The sequence below is a fragment of the Vipera berus genome (genome assembly GCF_964194415.1).
Source record: "Vipera berus genome assembly, chromosome: 8".
In the NCBI taxonomy this organism is placed as follows: Eukaryota; Metazoa; Chordata; class Lepidosauria; order Squamata; family Viperidae; genus Vipera; species Vipera berus.
Window position 1 is genome coordinate 16,926,396 of NC_138211.1, and position 22,381 is coordinate 16,948,776.

A 22,381-nucleotide genomic window follows, 5' to 3' on the forward strand; every position below is an offset into this window, starting at 1 on the left:
AGCACCTTGAATCTCACTCAGAAGACAACTGAAAGCCAATGCAGCTCGCGGAGAAGAGGTGTTACATGGGAGTATCGGGAGACCCCCATCACAACTTGCGCGGCTGCATTCTGCACCAGCTGGAGCCTCCGAGTGCAATTCAAGGGCAGCCCCATATAGAGAGCATTGCAGTAGTCTACCCGAGAGGTCACGAGCGCATGAGTGACTGTGCGTAGGGCGTCCCGGTCCAAATAGGGCTGCAACTGGCGCACCAGGCAAACCTGGGCAAAAGCCCCCCTAGTCACAGCTCCTATATGATCTTCAAAATTGAGCTGTGAATCAAGGAGGACACCCAAGTTGCGAGCCCTATCTATGGGGGGGTAACACCTCACCCCCTATAGATAACGATGGAATAGAATGGACAACCCGAGATGCCGATACGCACAGCCACTCTGTTGACTGCTTTTACAAGAGCACCTGTGTGCTATCCAAAGCACATTTCTCCCTCTGCATCCAAAGGACCATACAACACTAGGGAATTCATCGATAGGTGTATAGTGGTGGTGGTGGGGTGTTTGTTGTGTGTGACGGTGCAGAAGTGGTTTGCCCTTGACTTCTTTCAGCAGATTTTCCAGTCTGTATATAGCCTTATGATTTCCCGATTCTTCCTTGCAAGGTATTGACCAGACCCAATCCTGTTTATCTTTTTTTCCAACTTTGGCCAGGTGCTGTGGTACTAAAAACCCAAGAAGACTTACCATATATCAAAAGGATATCTGGTGTTGAAATGTCACACAAGAAGCATTTTAGATGTTCCTCTTGTTCAGCTTTTGAAAACATTGCTAGTCTGTATTTATACTTTTAACCAATTGAAGCTGTAAACCTGCATTATGTTCGTGGGTGCTGTCTAATTGTGCGATACAATCTGGCATACCGATTGAGCTGGCATTCTCGTTCTAAGCCATGTTTTGTTTATTCAAAGTTTGATGAATAAAGCCTGGATCAAACAACCCATTGAATGAGCCTTCTTAAAACTAAGCATGCTGTAGGATAGCAGTCACACCTTCTCTTCTCATATTTAAGTCTAACATTGCCTAGACAAAATAATGTAGATTAGACATCATTCTAAGACAGTCTGCTGAACTGTAGTTTATTCAATAAATAAATCACAGTTGGTGGGGCTCACATAACTCACTAAGCCTCAGTGAAATGGCACATTTTGCCTCAGTACAAAGAGGAGCCCAAACTAGATTCTTTGTATAATGTCATTAGTACACTTTCAGCCATATCCCACACAAACCCTGTCATTTTAGCTAATTTTGCTTAACACATTTTGCCCAGGACTCTGCTGATATGCAAAAACTGCTTGGTTTTTGTCTCTTAGAACAAACTCTTTACACATGAGCAAGAACGAAAAATGTAACAAATCCTCAACAATGCTATCAGCCTACCCAAAGCCCTATCTTCTGATAAGCACCCAAGAGCCATGAAAAACCTATACAAAATTGCACTGGATGAAAATATATATATATATACTTCAGCTCTGTGTAACTTTTTTTCTTTTAGGGCAGCTGTCTCTGATGACATCATCAACTTATCTAGTAGCACTAACAGAACAAGGTTGGTTTCAATGCTCCAGTGTCCTCCAGATGCCCCCTGGGAAGAAACATAATTATATTCAGTTGTGGGCACACACTCCTTAAGAAGGATGGAGACAAACTGGAGCATATGAAATATTGGATTATTGCATCCAGTTTTGGTCACCACAATGTATTGATGTTGAGGCTCTAGAAAGAGTGCAGAGAAGAGCAACAAAGATGATTAGGAGACTGGAGGATGAAACATATAATGAACAGTTGCAGGAACTGGGTGTATCTAGTCTAATGAAAAGAAGGACTAGGGGAGGCATGACAGCAGTGTTCCAATATTTGAGGGGCTCTTACAAAGACAAGGGGGTCAACTTATTTTCCAAAGCACCAGAAGGCAAGACAAGAAACAATGGATGGAAACTAAACAAGGAGAGAAGCAACCTGGAACTACAGTAAGGAGATATTTCCTAACACTGAGCGCAATCAACCAATGTAATAGTTTGCCATCAGAAGTTGTGGGTGCTCCATCATTGGAAGCCTTCAAGAAGAGACTGGGCCACCATTTGCTCAATAAATGAATGGTTCTAGGTTGAGGACAATCTGTATAGGGCACTCCTCTGCTTCAGTCAATGGCTGAAAGGAAATCAAATTAAATGAGGTTTAAATATTAATAAATTGGGTTCTCTTTCATCTATACCAATCCCATTCAGCCTTTCCTTTTCCCGTTTTCACTGTGGAAATGTTCACAATGTGAACAGCCTCTTCCTGGCCAGGTATTCTTCTCCTTCTAACAGCAACTGTCAAGTGCAGGAAATCAGGAATCCAGGCAGCTCAGTTGAATGTAGGTTTAATGAATGCTAAAGCTCTCTACAAAAATCTGAACTACTAACGGTCAAAGCAAGTTGGCGGTAGATAAGGGTCAATGGACTAGATCTCTAATGGGCACAAAGAGATTCAAGACACATTTGACCCCTCCTTCAGGCTACGCCTAGTTATCAACATTAGGGTTAGCAACATTTCTTGATGATAGGTGCAGCAAGAAATGGCTAGGAAGCCTTTTAAATTTCCTGCAATGCCATATTGAATGCCCCAGGTGGTGCAGTGGTTAGAATGCAGTATTGCAGACTTACCCTGCCCACAGCCTGGAGTTTGATCCTGACCGGTTCAAGGTTGACTCAGCCTTCCATCCTTCTGAGGTCGGTAAAATGAAGACCCAGATTGTTGGGAGCAAGATGCCGAGATTGTAAACTGCCCAGAGAGAGCTGTAAAGCACTATGGGGCGGTATACAAGTCTAAGTGCTATTCTTATTGTAACATGAGGAATGAACAACAGCAGAGTGGAACGGGGCTATCGGGGCTAATGGTCTATGCTGCAGCAGCTGCATTTCAACAGTTGTCCAAATGTAACAGACCCCCTTCCTATCTTGCTGAAGGAAGTGGCTATGCAGTTTATGACCTGCCACAGACCCCCATTGCAGCCTGTATGCTAAAATCCTTGAGCTGTGGCCACATTCTGCTCCCATTCCTACACATCAAAAAAAGGGGGGGAAACCTCTGCAAAACCTCTGTCTTTGTTTGATCTGCCAACAGGATTCTTCCCCTCCCTTTTGAATGGCCTTTGACTGTGTATTGACATGAGAATGTCAACCTTTTCTTGTCCTGTATTCGTGCAGGTGAAAAGAATTACCCAAAACGTTTGTCTAGTAAAATCCTCTCTCATCAGGTGATTGTTTCCCCTTATTTGCAAAGCAAGGTTGGAGATGCAGATCCGCCCTAGGTCCTCTGCACACACCTTATTAAAAATGATACATGGATCAGGAAGTATCACCCGTTGCTTTAATCAAAGGAGATTAAAGAGCTGTAAGGGCACCTGTGAGCAATGAATAGAAGACCTGTTGGAAAAGGTACTTAGGATGTTTGGCCATGTGGTTTAAGCTGTAGAAGAAAGTCCTTTGCAGATCAGATTTATTGAGCATCTTCTAAGCCCAATGGAAGAAGTAGAAGTTGATCAGAAAAACAAGAGCTGCTGTTCTCCTAAATTACCAGGTGTGTGGTGGTACCAAGGTGTCTGAAGAAACATCTGTCCCTGGTTGAGCCTTACCATTGTCTAATATTGTCTTCAGAGGTCCAGCCTTCCTAAGCTACATGAGAAGTAGATACATGAAAGACACTTTTTCAGTGGGAAACTGCAGATCTGGAAACACATTCTCCCCAGTATCTTTAATTTTTTTAAATCTCTGATTTGATTGTAATTGCCTTGTTTGATTGTCGTGAGCCTCGCAGTCATTGACAGTTGGGTACCATATAAGTTTAACAAATTATTGTTATTACAGTACTATCTTGAGTATCTTCTATTTGTTTTATTTGTTAATCAATGACACCCAAAAATAAGCAGACAACAACCATATGAAAATATAAGATGATAACACAACTAAAATTCTCAATACGTGAGACCAGGTCTATAATGTCTTCCAGAAAAACTCTGGCTTCAACTTTTTCCAGAAGGTGGATAATTTTGGGAGGCAAACTAAACTCCAAGAGGAACCCACTCCAGAGGTCTTGCCCATCACTGAAAAACTATACTTTGGGGGTTTGTTTCCCCTGATCTCCTGGAAGTGGGAGACAACCAGCTGCTTGTCCTGGTATACTTGGTCGAGTGATCGTGCTTTTGTCTGGCAAAATTCCTGTCTATAGGTGAACAACCGTAAAGAAACTACTCTGAATTAACTCTTCATGTCATTCTTGATTCCTTGTTTGCCTGTCTGCATGAATGCCTGAGTTCCATATTCTCGGCTTAAGTTCTGCCTGGCTTTTTGTGATAGGCCCAAAGCAAGTAGGACTGGGATTAACAATCCACACTGTCTCAGATCCTAGTCAGTTTGTTTTTGCGGAGTAGATCGATGTCTTTCATACTATGTAGAATGAGATGGACCAATCAGGCTCCCCAAATGATCTATTTCGTTAAACATCGGCTTAGAAGACATAATAAAGCAGGGGTCTTCAAACTTGGCCCTTTTACGACTTGTGGACTTCAACTCCCAGAATTCCTCAGCCAGGCACATGTGCCTGAAATCCACAAGTCATAAAAGGGCCAAGTTTGAAGACCCCTGTAATAAAAAGAGAGCTAAGTGTCTTTGTTTATGTGTAATATTAAATTAGAGGTCAGTAAACCTTGTAGGAATAGTTGCTAAAATCAGTGAAGCAATCCAAAGCCACCAACAGCCCTATGTAGGCATGATTAAATATGGTTCTAATGCCCCCAAAGCTTACTTTTCTTCATATATTGCCTTTGGTTAACAATTGGTTAACCTACCATATCATACAATTAATTGATTGAAATGCCTTTACTCTCATTTACAGTGACTGTATCATACTATGGCTATCATATAATGAAACATGCAGAACATCTTTTTTTTAAAAAAAAAAGTCCAGGCTAGTTAGTTAGCTATCTATAATCTAATAAATATAATTAAATTGAGAATGCTTCTTTTCTTTATTTTGCAAAATTTGTAAACCACTGCAAGTCACACTGACGCTCAGCAATGGATATGAAAGCAAGTCAGGTCAAATATTGCAATAATAAAACACTGGCCAAGAAAACTAACCAAGAGTCAAAGGCACACATAAATAACCTGTATTGGTGTCATCACATTTCCATTATTTTGATTAGCATTTTCTAGCCATCAATTTTTCCGGGGGGGGGAAAAGCGTATTATTGCATTCCATATTTTTTTTCGCCATTGGGAGCAGGAAAAAAAACCCTCTTACTTTTTATCAAGTATCTGGTCATTCAAAGCCAACGGAGGCTTTCATGGCATCACAAGAGAGAGGAAGTGAGATCTTTATATTTCATTCACTTCGAAGCATTAAGAGCATTTGACAAGAAAGAATTAAGTAAACTAGATAATAATCACACACGGTGAATAAACAACGCCCGGATCCTGGATTAAAGCGATGTGACAAAAGTAATCAAAAATCCAAGCGCTAGAACTTTGGCAATAAGAGCAGTACACAAAAGACTGCCAATGGGGTGTTTTCGGAAACTGGCACAACACACAGTTATTGAACCTGTCAGGCACTGTTGACAAGCGGTTGGAGACAAAAGGCCCAAACCAGAAGAAAGTTTTCCTGCACAATTCGTGTTGAAATAAAGATGATATGTGCACAAGAACAGCAAGCAAGTTGCTTCCTCGTTTCCTACAAAGCTCATATTTCACTCAGGACAAGCGTTAGGAGCCGAAGAGAAATTCGTAATGGGGATGGAAGGTGAATGTGTGGGTTGAATCAATGGCCATTCAAGCAGGGAATCTCTAGGGAAGAAAATGGAGTGGGAAAGGGAAGGGAAAGGGAAAGGGAAAGGGAAAGGGAAAGGGAAAGGAAAGGAAAGGAAAGGAAAGGAAAGGAAAGGAAAGGAAAGGAAAGGAAAGGAAAGGAAAGGAAAGGAAAGGAAAGGAAAGGAAAGGAAAGGAAAGGAAAGGAAAGGAAAGGAAAGGAAAGGAAAGGAAAGGAAAGGAAAGGAAAGGAAAGGAAAGGAAAGGAAAAAAAGGGAGAGGATTATGGAAATTAAAGGAGAGGAGAAAAAAGGAGGAAGAAAGGAAGGAAGGAAGGAAGGAAGGAAGGAAGGAAGGAAGGAAGGAAGGAAGGAAGGAAGGAAGGAAGGAAGGAAGGAAGGAAGGGTAAATAGATGAGGAAGGGAAAGGGAAGGGAAAAAGTTGGGAGAGGGATTGATGGAGGAAGGAAAAAAGTGAGTGAAAAACTGAGAAAGAGGAAAGGAAAAGAAAGGAAAGGAAAGAGGAAAGGAAAGGAAAGGAAAGGAAAGGAAAGGAAAGGAAAGGAAAGAGGAAAGGAAAGGAAAGGAAAGGAAAGGAAAGGAAAGGAAAGGAAAGGAAAGGAAAGGAAAGGAAAGGAAAGGAAAGGAAAGGAAAGAGGAAAGGAAAGGAAAGGAAAGGAAAGGAAAGGAAAGGAAAGGAAAGGAAAGGAAAGGAAAGGAGTCTGTTATTTTTAGTAGGAAGAGGAGCAGGTTTTCTTTTCTTTGCTTTTCGTCCTTTCCAACCCAAGAGAAAGTTGGAAAGAATGTAATTATGATTTTGATTTGGGGGGAAAAGTAGGGCAATAAAGTGTTGCTTGTGCTTGATGAAATACTCTAAACAAGAGAATGTTTTTGTTTTCATCGTCAGTTAAACCCTGGATTCCTCCACCTCTTGCCTTGCCCTACTCACCACCCAATTTTGGCTAGAGCAGAGGTACATGGCATGTTCACCCACTACTAAGCCATGCCCTATCCCAGTTTGACCCAAGGGAAATGGTGGATGCAGCAGTGGAACTCTGAATTTTCTATCAAAAGAGGACTACTCTGCAAAGGATTTGATGGGCAAGAAGCATTTCGTAATAAAAATCAGAATCTGCTGGTGAGCTGGGACACTTTTTCATGGCTGCTGCTGCACTTAACATTTGGAGGGGGAAAGACCTAAGGCTACAGGGCGAAGTATAATGATGCAAAAGCGGACCATGTTATCTATCTATTTAGGCCTTGGCAACTTTGAGATGTGTGGACTTCAACTCCCAGAATTCATCTAGGCATTTATAGTTCTTCTCCTTGAAAGCCCAGGGTGGCAGGTATGGAGGTCACCTCTCACTGTAGTCCTCAAGTAACAACTCTCTAAGGCAGGGATCAGCAACCTGAAACAGTGAAAGAGCCACTCGGAACTGGTCCCTCACAAAAGGAAAAACTGGGAGCCGCAAAAAAATGTGTGCACATGCGCAGAACAGGGTTTGACTGAAGAGTGGAGCCAAGGCGAGATATGCACCTACCCTGCATATTTGAATTGATTGGTTGAACTTTTTTAGTCCCACTTTTTTTTGGGACTGCACATGTCAGAGGACTGGGAGCCGCAGGAGACGGCTGAAAGAGCCGCATGCGGCTCCGGAGCCGCGGGTTGCAGACCTGTGCTCTAAGGCTACATGCTGGTGAAGAGATATGAACCTGTGTCTCCCCACTCTTTGTCCAACATCATGCATACATTATCACACTGACACAACAGGTTACATCTCCAGGATTTTCCCTTTTTTTTTTTTAAGGAGGATGAAGAACAATTTTTACCTTCATTTTCTAATTATGTTCAAGCAATTTTCGGGGGTCTACTTCAGTCCTCAGTTGTTTATGACCGAAACATGGCTGGAAACCGTTTTTACCACAGAGTAGGATTCTAGAGCCACAGGTTATCCTGTCCTGAGATTTGAGGCCTGGTATGGCTGCACTCAAACAGTACACAGAGCCACCATTTTTACCACAGTTTACTAATTAAGCTCCAGTGACATTCATTCAACAATAGCAATAGCGCTTAGACTTATATTTATTTATTTTATTTTATTTATTTTAATTCCATTTATATCCCGCCCTTCTCCGAAGACTCAGGGCGGCTTACAAGCTTAGCAGTAGCCTTCATTCTATGTATATGCCTGCTTATTAGGGCTTTCACACACACACCCCAAGCGGCATTATTACAAAGTCAGCTTAATTGCCCCCAACAATCTGGGTCCTCATTTTACCTACCTCGGAAGGATGGAAGGCTGAGTCAACCTTGAGCCTGGTGGGACTCAAACCTGCACTAATTGCAGGCAGCTGGTGCACTAATTGCCTGCACTAATTGCAGGCAGCTTCACAGTGCTTTTCAGCCCTCTCTACGCGGTTTACAGGGTCAGCCTATCGCCCCCAACAATCTGGGTCCTCATTTTACCGAACTCAGAAGGACGGAAGGCTGAGTCAACTTTGAGTCGGTTAGAATCGAATTCCTGGCAGTCGGCAGAGTTAGTCTGCAATACTGCATTCTCACCACTGCACCGCCCCAGCCCTCACGAAAAAGAGATTTCAACTGGTCCTCCTGGAACATGGCTTTCCCCTTACATTGACGTAGTAACACAAACCATTTCTAACATTTATTCCACCTTCCCTATGGTCCAGTTGCTAAGAAGCATTTCTGACAGTGGGGTATCTCTACCTAATTTGTGCGTTTAGGGTATGCAGGTGGTCCTCAACTTACCACGCTCCGTTTCGTGACCGTTGAAAGTTACAATGGCACTGAAAAAAGTGATTGACGATATGACCGTTTTTCTCACGACCGTTGCAGCATCCCAATGGTTAGGTGATCAAAATTCAAACGCTTGGCATGAGGACCCAGATTGTTGGGGGCAATAAGCTGACTTTGTAATAATGCCGCTTGGGGTCTGTGTGAAAGCCCTAACAAGCAGGCATATACATAGAATGAAGGCTACTGCTAAGCTTGTAAGCCGCCCTGAGTCTTTGGAGAAGGGCGGGATATAAATGTAATAAAAATAAAAATAAAATAAATAAATAAAAATCTGGCTCATATTTATGACCTTTGCAGCATCCCGGGGTCATCTGATCCCCTTTAGTGACCTTCTGACAAGCAAAGTCCATGGGGAAGCCAGATTCATTTAACAGCCGCGTGACTAACTTACCAACTACAGTGATTCACTTAACAACTGTGGCAAGAAAGGTCATAAAACGAGGCAAAACTCTCTTAACAACTGCCTTACTTAGCAACGGAAATTTTGAGCTCAGTTGTGTATATCTGTATCCACAACTATATATCGTTGACCCAGAATGTTAGAAAGCAGACTTTGCATTATAACCGAGCAGTTTTTCTTAAAATTTGCTTGTTTGTTTAAAACATTTATATAGTGTAGCCCCCTATCTTTCAACCAACTCTGAGCAGCTCCTTAACTTCTTAACTTTGTTTCATAACTTCTTAAGAGTTTTGTCCTTAAGATAATCATTGTGTTCCACTTTCACATCTTCCAAGTTACATTGCTGCTAGAAAAGTGAATACTGTTTGAGAAGAGATACTGTTCTACAGTATTTGTATATACCAGTGGAGTTAACATAATAGACTTGCTATATTCCCTTTGTTCCCATCGTCTGCCCTTAACCTTGACATATACAAATATTTATCAGCCCAAGATGTTTGTGAGCAATGTCCCTAGTGTGCCTTCTCTCAATTGTTACATTACAACACCAAGTAAGCAAAACTCCAAAGTCTACGAAAGTTGGAGGGGAAGAAAATTGGCTAGTAAAACCAACTCGTTGCACTATTTCTACATATTATCTCCTATATTTTTTTTTGCAGAAATAGTAATTTTTCCAGGCTGCACAATTCCAGAGCACAGAGGTGGGCTGCATCTTTTTTTTTTTTGGGGGGGGGGGGAGGAAACGCCAGGAAGCTTTTTTTTTTTTAGAAGAGAAATGATAGCTATACAAACTTGGTTGACTTTATGCTGATCGGTTGATCTTGATTGAAAGAGAACCTAAATTATAAACTAGAGTTGGGAAAGGAAGATTGTATTTGTCAGTAATTTTCCTTATGCGCAGTTGGCAGAAAGATTTAAACTGGCTAAAAAGAATTTGTTTTTGCAAATTTTGTTTGTGACAATGGTAGTTATTTGCACAGAGGCGAAAGGTTTACAAATTCCCACAATTGAGGAGCAAATTCTGAATTTATGGAATTGGCAGAGAGGGCAAAACTGACTACTTTGATCGAAGACAAAAAAAACCCATCTATCTTTATTTCTACTTGGACACCAGTTATGGATTTCTTGCTTGAGAAAGATATAAAGTTTTGATTTTAGGATGTGAGGATTGGATAAGTTATAATTATAGAAATATTGGGTATTTTTATTATTAGACATGTATATTGTATTATGTTTGTTTAAACTGAGAAAGCGGCTATTTTGTTATACAATTCTAATATTATTCTGATTGTTAAATTTGTATGTTTATATGATGTTTTTGTGGTTTTGTTTTAACTTTGAGTAAGAGGTTATTTTAATATATATTTCTTTCTCTACCGAGCAGTCTTTTTTTGGCCCTTTTTAACTTTCAACTTTTTCTCCTTTCTGATCTTCTCATGCCCCCCTCCCTCATTTTTTCTTTTCTGATGTTTCATACTTTTTATTTGAAACTTAATAAAGTTGAATTTAAAAACAACAACAAGGTTTTCTTTCCTCTGTCCATATTAAAGTAACATTTCGGAGAAATACTCTGCATTCTTCTTCAGCCTACTGGTTTTCCCAAAGTTTAGACTCAGGAAATCCCTGCCTACTGTCTGAAAAATTGCTAGTACATTTGGCCATTCAAATATTAAAATACCGTGATCTTTGATCTCCCAAAGACAATTTCCATGTGGCAAATTAAAACTAAAAGCAAACCCAGAGTGTGGAAGGCTTAAACTATAGCTTTTATATTAAACTCTTTAAGTTTTTTTGGCTGGATTCACAGTTCTTACTAAGACAGAATTTGCTAAACCAAGCACACACAGCCACAAGATATACAGGCGATCCTCATTCGTTTAATGACTATTTGAAGTTAAATATCAGTATAAAAAAATGACTTATGGAAAGTTTTCACACCTTCAACCACTGCAGTGTCCCCGTAGTCATGTGCCTGGCAGAGGAATTCTGGGAGTTGAAGTCCACAAGTCACAAAAGGGCCAAGTTTGAAGACCCCTGCTTTAGTTGCTTGACAAATGGCATGTATTCGTGACGGTTGCAATGTCCGGGGATCCTATGGTCGCTTTTCACTTTCTGACAAGCAAAGTCAATGGGGAAGCCAGATTCACTTAAGAACCCTATGACTAACTTAACAACTGCAGTGATTCGTTTAACAACTATCCCAAGAAAGGTCATACAATTGGTCAAAACTCACTTAACAACTGTCTTACTCAGTAGTGGAAATTTTCAACTCAATTGTGGTCATAAGTTGAGGACTGCCTGCAGGCGTGACAGAGGCTTCACACATTTGACCACTTTGCTTCCTGCTTAAATAATACAGCCGTGAGAAAATGCCAGTCTCTGGTTTTGCTCCAAGGGGGGGGGGGTCAGGGGGGGTGTCATCATCCGAAAAGTTTTCACCATAGACATTAGGTCTGAAACGGCAAAATGTAGCCGTTATTTCATGACAAAAGACAAATGTACACTCCTTCAGCCTGTTATAATCGAGGCAAAATGTTGGCTTCGGATCATAGTGTGCAACAAAAGCTAAGGAGAAACAGCGATTACACCCTGCCACCTTTTGGCTGAATGAAGTTAAGAAAAACGTCCTATTAAGCCCGTTTCTATATCCATGTGCATGTTTGTATGTACATGCAGTATGTGTACACAGGAAGAAGAAACCCCAGCTCATTCCTAGCAGAATTCTTGCCTTCCTAACCACATTTCCAAGCTATTTCCAAATCTACCTGGGAGAACTATACATGGAAGCTTGCTTCAAAAATTGCTGAAAGCCAAATGTTATGCAGGTAATCCTCAGCTTACAACCGTTTGTTTAGTGGCTGTTCAGAGATATTCAAAAAAGTGACTTGTGACTCTTTTTTTCACTTATGACCATTGTAGCATCCCGATGGGTCATGTGACGACCATTTGGATGCCTGGCAACCGGTTCACATTTATGACAGTTGCCGTGTCCTAGGGCGGGGGTTCCACTAGCTGGCCAGGGCCTGTTCAAAATTGGGCCACAGAAGCGGCAGGTGACCGAGTGCATGCAGCTGCATTTGTGCGAGTGGCAGGTGCTCATGCCCATCACTCGTGTGAATAGAGCTGCGTGGGTGAGCTTGACTGCTGCTCGTGCGGAGCCATCCCCTCTTGGCCCCCTCGCTGGTCTGGAAAGCCAAAAAGGTGACACGCAAAGTAATGCGGAAGCCAGATTCACTTATCAACCCTGTTACTCACTTAACAACTGCAGTGATTCACTTAATAACTGTGGCGTGAAAAGTCATAAAATGGGGCAAAATTCAGTTTTGTCTTGCTTAGCAACAGAAATTTTGAGCTCAATTGTGATCGTATGTTGAGGACATTTGTCTGAGATGGTATAGGTTCTCTTTGCAGGATAGGGCAGATTCCTCACAAGTAAACTTTGTGAGATTCCAATAGTGATAGAATGATCTCGAGTGGAGTTCTTGGTTACATTACCAACTAGGTACATTATTACTCAACAAGGTAACATCATCATCATGTTATCTAGCTGGGTAATGAAACATTCACAAGCCAGCAACCATGTTCAGAGAACACTTGAGAACTCCAGGGTTTAACCCTTAGCAACAAATATTCTTTTCGATTGGAATCTTGAGCGTTACTGTTCCTTCAATGAGACTGACAATCTGACTCAATTACACACTCACACTTTTGCCATTTTTTGAAGCCCCCTCTGTGATGACACCTCTTGCAGAAGGCAGAGCATACCCAATGCTCTGATCATGGTGCAATATGCAAAACAAGCAAACTTTTGAAGCTTCTGGAGACCTTCCAAAAGGTCAGGAGACAACAGAACATCTTAAGATGCTCCTCCATGCCTTGTCACATTGGGTCATGGCTTATCTACAAATGGTGAGCCTCAAACTGTTAAAATTCCCCATCCTTACCATAAGATATGAAATGCTCAGCCAAGTCAAAGGGGAAATGTGCTTCCTGTCTTTTTCTAATCTACTGATGCCACCTGAGAACTACACCTTAGTAAAGACACAAGAGAATAAGAGGATAGATATCCAGGCTCCATTGTCTAGCTCTGTCAAAGTCATCTTCCTTATTCTCTTAAGTATGTTCAATCATCCTCAAAGGTTCCCTTTCTGGTTCTGGAAAATTAAACGGAGAAATATATGCAAATACCATCAGCTCCTGTTAAATGGAGAAAGGAAAACCTAGACCCACCACAATAATGGCCCCAAGAAACATTTTTTAGTCAATGAGCATTTTAGCAGCCGATAAATCAAGCTTTCGAAAAAAAGAAAAAAAAAACCACGATCTTGCTAATAAATCAAACACATTTTTTTAATTACTTTAATGAGCCCAGTGTTTTAACTGTAGCAGCCTTTCAAAACATTTTTTCTTCTGCTGGGTATAGGCGTGTGTGTGTTTGTGTGCGCGCACGCCCACAAGCATGATTGTATACACACATACAAATATTCCTTGTAAAAGTCTACATTGGTACATTTGGAAGAAGGCAAATTTCAAATGGCAAATGTCAGCTTTAAAAAAAAAGTCACTTCAAAAAATGTGCGTCTGTAGCATACAAAGCAGCAGGACTGGTACTTCCACATGGGTAGATTCTTGCTTCCCTTTTTCCAAGGACTTTGTTTGGAGCTGCTAATAGTAGTAGAGAATTCTAACCCAGCACACAGTGGGGCTCAACTGAGCAGAAAAGGATGATTCAGAATGCCAAGGCATTTTAAGAACTACAGGTAGTCCTCAACTTACGACCACAATTGATTCCCAAAGATTCTGTTGTTAAGTGAGACATTTGTTAACTGAGGTTTGCCCCATTTTACGACCTTTCTTGCCACAGTTTTTAAGTGAATCACTGCAGTTGTTAAGCTAGTGACACGGTTGTTAAGTGAATCTGGCTTCTCCTGTTGACTTTGTTTGTCAGAAGGTAGCAAAAGGGGATTGCAGGACCGCGGGGAACACCGCAACTGCCATAAATATGAACCAGTTGCCAAGGCTCTGAATTTTGGTCACATGATCATGGGATGTTGCAAAGGTCGTAATTGTGAAAAAAGGTTGTAAGTCCATTTTTCCAGTGCCGCTGTAACGAACTGTGGTACGTCAAGGACTGCCTGTATTGTGTATTAGGTTATGCGTCAGAATTCAGACAGGCCTTGTCATCACCCATTGGAAATTTTCCCTGCAAATACTTCAGTTCCAACATACTTCAGGGTGACTTGTAAGATTTAACTTCTAAGTACATATTTTTTAAAAAAAATCAGGGAATTCATTCAAGACATTGATTCCAAATTAGTTCCTCTTTGCTGGGAGAAAAGCTAACAGGTTGCATTCTGAACAGGTCAAAGTGTGCTAAATCCAAGTTTTGTCCCCATAAGGTAGTCAATGATGAGAAAGATTTGGAAGATAAAAATGGGTCACCCAGATGGAGAGCAACTGAACTATCTCCTATTCCTTCTACCACTAACTCATATTCACTGTCATTACATACCACTATGTATGTTCTCCTTCATCCAGCCTACGTTTAGGATGTGAACTCCATGTAAGAATCTTGGTGGGTACATTACTTGGGGAGTATTTCTAAGACCCAAAAGAAGCCCATCTCTCCATGATTCTTTTGCATTTTAAAGTTAGACCTTTCAATTTGACACTGATGAAGAACAGTTCTATTTAACACCACCGGTTTGTTATAGTCACATGTACTATAGCCTTCAGAACAATCAGCCAGCAATTCAACCTACTTTTGTTTTTCTCAAACAAACTGGAACTCGAATCTTAAGTACAGTGTACTTTTAAAACCAGTGTTTCTTCAAAGTGTGTGGACTTCTGGAAGTTGATCCCCTCATTTTACAATTGCCAAATTTGAAAAACACCAATTTAAACCTGGTTCATACGATTTTTTTTAAACCTTTCAAAGCCTGCAAATATGATGTAATGACTTAAAAACAATTTATTGGCATTGTAAATTCCCTATTTGAAGCAAAACATAAGCCTTATGAAGTTATGAAGGCGTGCACCTTCAGATTTTTTTTTCCTCCCCAGGCTGGCTGGGAATTCTCCATTGCAATCCGCACACTGTTGGGGGGAAAAAGCCCAGTTGGAAAATATTGATGTCAATCTTTACCATATTTACTACAAGCAATAGTATTTCCTGAAGTCACCAAGGAAATACTTCTTGAGCTATTGCTTTGTTTCATTTCCATCAGGGCTGGGAAACTACATTCTCTGGAAGCATCCTGATCTAAGTAGTCAACATTTATAACTAAAGCTTTAAAACTAAGTTTCTGCCCTATACACAAAAAGAGATTAGCAACTCATCATAGAATAAGCCTCGACAGCATTCCCATTAAATGCACGGCATCTGCAAGGCCAGGTTATTTGTAAAAATCTTTGCCTTAGAATATTAGTTAGTAAGTAAACTGAGGACATGATGTCCAGTTGCAATCTCTGTTTCCACACAATACTCTTTAGATAAGGAGGAGGGGAAAAAAATCATTTAGGACTCCATACCTTTTTACAGTGGCGCACCCAAATTTGTCCCAAGTGCTAAAATGACTCTATGCAGCTTCATTTTAATAGATCAAGTACCTGAAAAACCATGCTCACAGATGCAACATGTCACCCTCATTTTTCTTTTTCTTAACTTTGGAGTTCAGTTGGACTTGGAAACCCTTCCTTCGCTAAGGGTTTTCAGGGCCAAAATGGGACCCCGGCCAGTGGCTGCCTTCCGTCTGTCAGTATTTTTAGAGAAGCAATTCAAGGCAAGTTTTATTGCAGAAATGTAAACCTGATGCCCCAATTCCTGAGCACGTTTGTTGAGTGTTCATTTACATGTGAGTGCAATGTACTTGTGTATCATAGTATTAAGTCTGGCTTAGGGCCAGTGACAAGAGAGGCCAAAGAGAAGCACAGCTATGGTGAGAAGCAGAAATAAATTAAAGACCACAAGGACAATCCAAAAATGGGATGCAATTCATTGAAGTACCTTCAGAAGTTCAAACATATGCTAAAGCGTGACCAAAGGAAAGGGGTTTGAATGGTTATTATCAGACAGGCTTAAGAAGGAAAAGACGTAACATAAATCCTTGGGATTCCCAGAGTCTGAAACAAAAGCATCTGGAGGGAGTTGTGTGTGTGTGTGTGTGTGTGTGTGTGTGTGTGTGTGTGTGAGAGAGAGAGAGAGAGAGAGAGAGAGGGGGGGGGGTCAAAGTGACACCCATAGCTGTGGCCACACAAACAAAACCAAGCTCTCTCTCTCTCTTTTTTTGTATTTCAGCATCACACACCTCCCCCAAAGGCTGGTCTTTGATCATAAGAGCCATAATCTGAATATTTTGACCCCCTCCCCACCACACAGACACCCCTGGTCTGAAATCCCTTCAAGTATGTTGGAAGGAAAATAAAACCATTAACAGGCTGCATAATGTCAGAACAGATGTGCCTGACGCTATTCTAGTTTAGGAGGAAAATACGCTTCTTAACAATGGAACTATGAAAAAAGTAAAGCCCTTTAAAATTCACAAAACAATCACCCTGGCATGATTTTTTTTTCTTAAAAAATAATAATAGAAAAATAAAGGATAAACATTATCCATCTATTTTATCCATCGCATAATGTCTCTATGTAGAACTCTGTTTGGTTCGAAGCAGGAGTCTCCAACCTTTGCAACTTTGCAACTTGTGGACTTCAACTCCCAGAATTCCTCAGCCAGCATAGCACAGCTGGCTGAGGAATTCTGGGAGTTGAAGTCCACAAGTCATAAAGTTGCTAAGGTTGGAGGCCCCTAGTTTAAAGGCATCGGCTTTTGGGAAAAACTGCCCAAAGCAGAAGTATCCACCTCCTCCCACCCCGCCCCCAGCAATCCTCCACAGGTTAAGCCCCTCCCCCAAGCATTCCAGTGAAAAAATAAGTACAAACTTGTACAAATCTTATCACACTTAATCAACACGCTAGAAAACTATAAATACACGTCTAAAAGAATAAACATTTTGGTTTAGCAAAAGCAGGAGAAAGGGTAGAGAACCACCTCCTCACCAAAAGACACACTTTGGTGTGCGCGCACACACAAACACACACACACACACACACACACACAGATAATCTAGTCAGGGATCCACCAGCTATCTTTACAAACGGCCATAAAGAACCTGGTGAACCTTACACAGAGAGTGGGCAACAGCTTCCTCAGATATTCTGTTTGACGTTGCCAGGGATGACCCGTCAACAAGGAGCTCCTTTCTTTAACTGGCGTTTGGTAAGGATATACTTGAAAAATTCATAGACAGACCACGCAATGGCAGTTGAAGGCATCTGGTAGATCACACGTGCTTGGACCCCCTTAAAATACCCGGGGATCCCTCCCAGTTGATAGACCGTTCTAAAGGCGTTGGCCATGCCTGAGAGGTGCCCGCTAATATTCACGGAACTCAACACCACGTTCTCCTGAGTGTTGAGCAAGGTCTTGCAAACGTCTAAGGGGGTGGTCGCGGCGGCCGCCACTGCTCCCGCCACGGCCCCCGAAATGATGTGCGAGCAAGGGTTGTATTGCCGCCGGGAGTTGATCTGCTCTTGCGTGAACTCATAGGTGATAAAATGGATGGCTTGGAAAGGGATGTTCATGGTGAGCTGGGTGGTGTAGCTGCGGTAGAAGGCACCCAAGCCTTCAGTTCGGTGCACCGTCCTGATGCAATCCATGACCGTCTTGTGCGGAGAATTGTACATCTGCATGCGCTGCTTCACCACTGGCAATCGGGAGATCAGACGTCAGACGTGTTTCCCGGACAGAAAAAGAAAGCAGAGCGAAGGAACGACACAGAGACAAAAAAACAACAAAAGAAATCCAAGTTAGATCAAGGTCACACACTCGAGTGGGAGATACCCACTCGTGAAGGGGAACCGGGAGCAGGGCAGGAAAGTTAAGTTGCAGCAATGCGATTTATCACTTGCCTAATCACGCCGCACCAATTCAAATCCTTTCCAAGCAAAAGAGAGAGTATGTTATCTCTGTTTAGGGCCGCATCCTGATTAGCTGGGATGTTTCTCCCACTGCCATATTGCAAGGACATTATAGTCCTCCTTTCATTGAGCAAAGAGTTGTTCTTGGAAAGGACGAGAAGAAACTTTGGCTCAAATGTCCTCTTCATAATTAGATCAGAGCTACCACTAGAAGAGAATATTTGTAGCTCAGGGTTGAACTGGGGGGTCCTTGGTGCTCTCTGAGCTTTGCTTGCAGAGGTTTCATTGCCCAACTACGGTAGATAACCTCATCAACCTCATCTTCTGCTCTTACCTAGTTGAGTAATGAGATGTCTGCAAGAAAATAACCAAGCTTGGAAATTACAAAGGACTCCACTATACCAGAAATCTCTAGAAAGGATTTATTTTGCTATGCACTTCTTATAACCCTACGATGTTAAGAGACAGACTGTCTATCTCAGAATCTTCTGGCATCTGATGTGGAAGCTTGAAGAGCAATATTTTTAATGACCCTGCCCTTCTCTCAGCCTCCCTGGAACCACTTGCCCCAAACAGCATTACCTTCTGCTGGATTCATGACACCATCATGAAGAAGAGTAGCCATACTTCCAGCCATGCCTGCAAAAGAAGAAATGAAGACAGGCCCCTTTCACAAAGCAAGTTTTGACAAACCACCCTTGGTTCTGGGCACAAAACAGCATACTCTTAATGGGTAGCACTCAACACATCAACCTCTAGACTTATGCATCTTGGAAACCAACCTAATGTGTTGCAGATCATTTGCAAAAGAACATGCAGCATCACAGATGTACATATACTAAGAGTCGCATACAAAAGGAATATAAATTGCGTTTAACAGCTGCGAAACAATTTTTTTTTAAAAAAATAAAAATAAAATCTGAAGGTACCAAATGAAAACCTCCACAATAGCTAATCTTCCATGAACTTACCAACAGCATAGCTGGAAAGAATGAAAGGTTTTGTTTCTAATTTTTTTTTTTTAAAGAAAATGTTGCCCAGATTTACCGTCGCTAGAAATATACAAGCAGGAGGTACGTTATGGCTGGCAGCCAATCAGAACTCCTTCAAAAGTTACCATTAAATAAGAAGTTTCAATGTGATAGAAAGGAAGAATATTAGCTGGCATTATTTTTTTTTCCCCTAGCCTCACCAACTCCAGCATCCATGAAAGCAACACTCAGCAAGTTATTCAAAAGGCACAAGTTAGCTAAAAAAAACTGCTATATATATAAATGTATATATAAATGTAACCATTTGAACTCAATATCAGTCATAACATGTGACAAAGTATTTCCTTTATGGTTGCAGAGAACATTCAGAATTGCCTTAATAATGACAGCAAAACCATATGGGAAGTAAGGTTCTCTAAGCTATTACTGTAGATCAAGGGTGTCCAATCTTGTCTACTATTAGGATTTGTGGGAATTCAACTCCCATGCTGACTGAAAATTCTGAGAGTTGAAATCAACAAGTCTTAAAGTTACCAAGGTTGGACAGCTCTGCTGTAGATTAATGCACTGAGAAATAATTAACAAATGCTAACATAATCTTAATTAATGGAAAATATTTTAGGTGTGTATCTCAAGGATTCATAGGGCAATTTTTTCTTCTTCAAGGACAGGGAAGAGATAAACTATATCCTTTTTTCCCCTCAGTCTAACGAACACTCTCTATATAAAAAAACTTAAATGATTATTGAAATAAAATGCCAACTACCCACGTCTTTTAAAATACACAATTCCACTTGTGCATCTTTAAATCAAGCTAAGCACGAGAACAGCACTTAGCACCCTTCATTAAAATTACGTTGAACTTCAAATTATTAATCTTAACCCCAAATTCTGCATTATGTAGGAAGGGCACATGACCCAATCTTAAAATGTTCTATCTCAGTTAGAAAAAGAACTTTACTTGAAATTATTTCTCTTGGGAATAAAACAATTCATCTCTTTCCATAATTCCAAAGTGAAATCATGGAGGATTACCCACTAATTACTCCTACCTTGGTATACTTCCTGGAGGGCAAAATTTTTAAAAAAATCAATCTGAAACTCTATTCTGATCAATTAGAATGTTTTCTCTCTTATTCATACACCAACACTACAAAATATGCATTCGGGCACCTTGCCATCTAGAGACTTTTTAAGGTAAATCATTGTACAATGAAATCTTTGGGAATGTCACATTATTTTGTGTGGTATTCATTGTTCTTAAACAAAGAGAAACAGGCATCATCTTGAAAAATACATATTATTAATATTGATGGATGCTAAGAAAATTATAAACAACTTCTTAGACTATGCACGTTTAAATACCATAATTATAATCCCAGGTTAAGCCAGTAACATTGAAGAACGCTTTGGTATGAGTCAAGGAGTGTCTCCTTGTTGCCTTGCTTATTACCATCTCAGCCGGAAATAATCTCCAGAAAAATCACTAATCCAAGCTAACCTCTAAGGACTCCACAGTGAGGCAACTATTGTGAAGATCAGCACCATCCTGGCCCAAACAGAGCACCTTCAAAAAATGGGAGTGATTCCTGCAAACTGAAGATGGTGCTTTGCTGACACTCCACATTCTTAATATGCCTAAAGATAACATATTACCTATTCCAGACACATAATTCAAACTTTAGGTCCTAACATCCAACCAGGGCAGGGGGGCAAGGGACGCTGCAGGTCACCTCTCCTAAGGAGGTGTATCTAGTGGGACTAAGAAGAAAGGCCTCCTCCATGGTAGCAAAAATAAGATTGGCCTCCATTTTGACGCTCGTTCACAAGGCCCTGAAGACCCGGGTTTTTCAACAGGGCTGGGGAATTCAGTGCAGGATGGAGTCCATCAACCTTGACTTATTGATTGACATTGTTATCACCAAAGGGATGGGTGCTTATTACTTTTTATTGTTTTTTTATGTGAGATTTTTATCTTTGTAAGCTGCCCAAAGTTATGAGAGAGAGAGAGAGTTGTGCCCATATACATTTTCTTAAATAACTAAATACACATTTTACCACTGAGATATCCAACATGGATACATTCATGGACATCTCAATGCTACCAGTTTCTTTATCCCATCTTTCTTAGTGACAAAGCTGGGCAGTTAGCAAGCATGTCACAAATCAAAGAGACCTCCACCAGCGCCAAAAAAAGACTCTTGGCACTAAACGAGGACAAAGAGGTAGCCCACTACTTTCACTGAAGGATCCCTCTCTGTGCATTATAAAAGAGAGCCATGAGCGTGGTGGATCTAGAGGGGGCGGCAAGGAACATTCTGGCAAGCAGATGCTTTGTAATTGCTTATGTCCTTCTTGCCAACCATTTTGTGAATGAGCAGGTCCCCTCAGAAGTTACCTTGTGAGAGGACCATCAACATTTTCTCAAAATTCCAAATGTGTTTGTCAGCCCTGCCAAACTTGAGACCTTCTAACACATAGAGCTGAGTGCTGAATAAGCCTTCTGGGACTAGCTGGACTCTTTTTATTTCACAAAAGATGGAGGAAGTGGAGTCTAAAACCAAGAAGGAATAGGGTAGCAACTGCCCAAAACCATTTTAGGTTAGGGGGAACTCTTGCAAGTCAGTATAAATAACTTGATTTTTTTCTTGGTACTACCTCAGGCTGAGATGATGCTAAAAGCCAAATTATAAGGCCCTTTTCCATATCGCTTTCTTCCATTAGTATCACTCTAAATCAAAAAGCACATTCCAACATTGAAAAGCAATGAATGCTTCAACATTGTACTGATAGAATCTGACTGCAGACATCAGCAGGAAAAAAAATGCAAGACCAAATCTCACAATGGGATCAACATTACACCTAAGCCTAGCCATTGTGAATAAATTGTGAATAAATCTCTCAACTCCCCCCTTACAGCAGAGAAGAGGAAACACTTTGTCCCATCAGGAAAGTAGATTTCAGAGGGTCTGAGCTCCAGAGTTTGCAAAGCACTTGGCAATGCCAGCCCAGAGAGTTGAGAGAGAATTGAGGCTTGGGGTAGTTTGAGTGTTTTCTCCCTCCACTTCTATAGAAGCATGTTAAGCCTTAACCCTCCTATTTTACTGCTTACTTCTGAAGGAAAGGGAGAACAAGCTTGCTGTCATAATTTGGTGTGACAATCAAAACAGTATTAATTGCAACAAGGGCAATTAATGCAGCCCATTGGGTAGACACACTTTATGCCAACCTTGTGGGGAATTAAAAGGGCCAAGCTGGAATGCAAATCTAATTTTCATCATCAGCTTTGAAGCTTTGCATGACAAATCTAGTTTTAGATGGGCCACCCGGTCCAAATAGGCCAATGTTTCTTAGAA

General features: G+C 41.1%; 1 protein-coding gene across 4 annotated transcripts in view; it reads right to left on the minus strand.

The window, feature by feature from the left end:
* Window positions 1-10,917: 10,917 nt before the first annotated feature.
* The window catches only part of SLC25A37 (solute carrier family 25 member 37), a 39,635-nt gene continuing 28,171 nt past the window's right edge, over window positions 10,918-22,381 (minus strand). For all 4 annotated transcript variants that reach the window (XM_081334170.1, XM_081334171.1, XM_081334172.1 and 1 more), the window contains 2 exons: window positions 18,616-18,672; window positions 10,918-17,819 (listed from right to left, as the gene is read on the minus strand). In XM_081334170.1, the coding sequence (XP_081190296.1) occupies window positions 17,299-17,819; window positions 18,616-18,672 (578 nt within the window). In that variant the 3' untranslated portion in view covers window positions 10,918-17,298. The remainder of the gene's footprint in view (window positions 17,820-18,615; window positions 18,673-22,381) is intronic.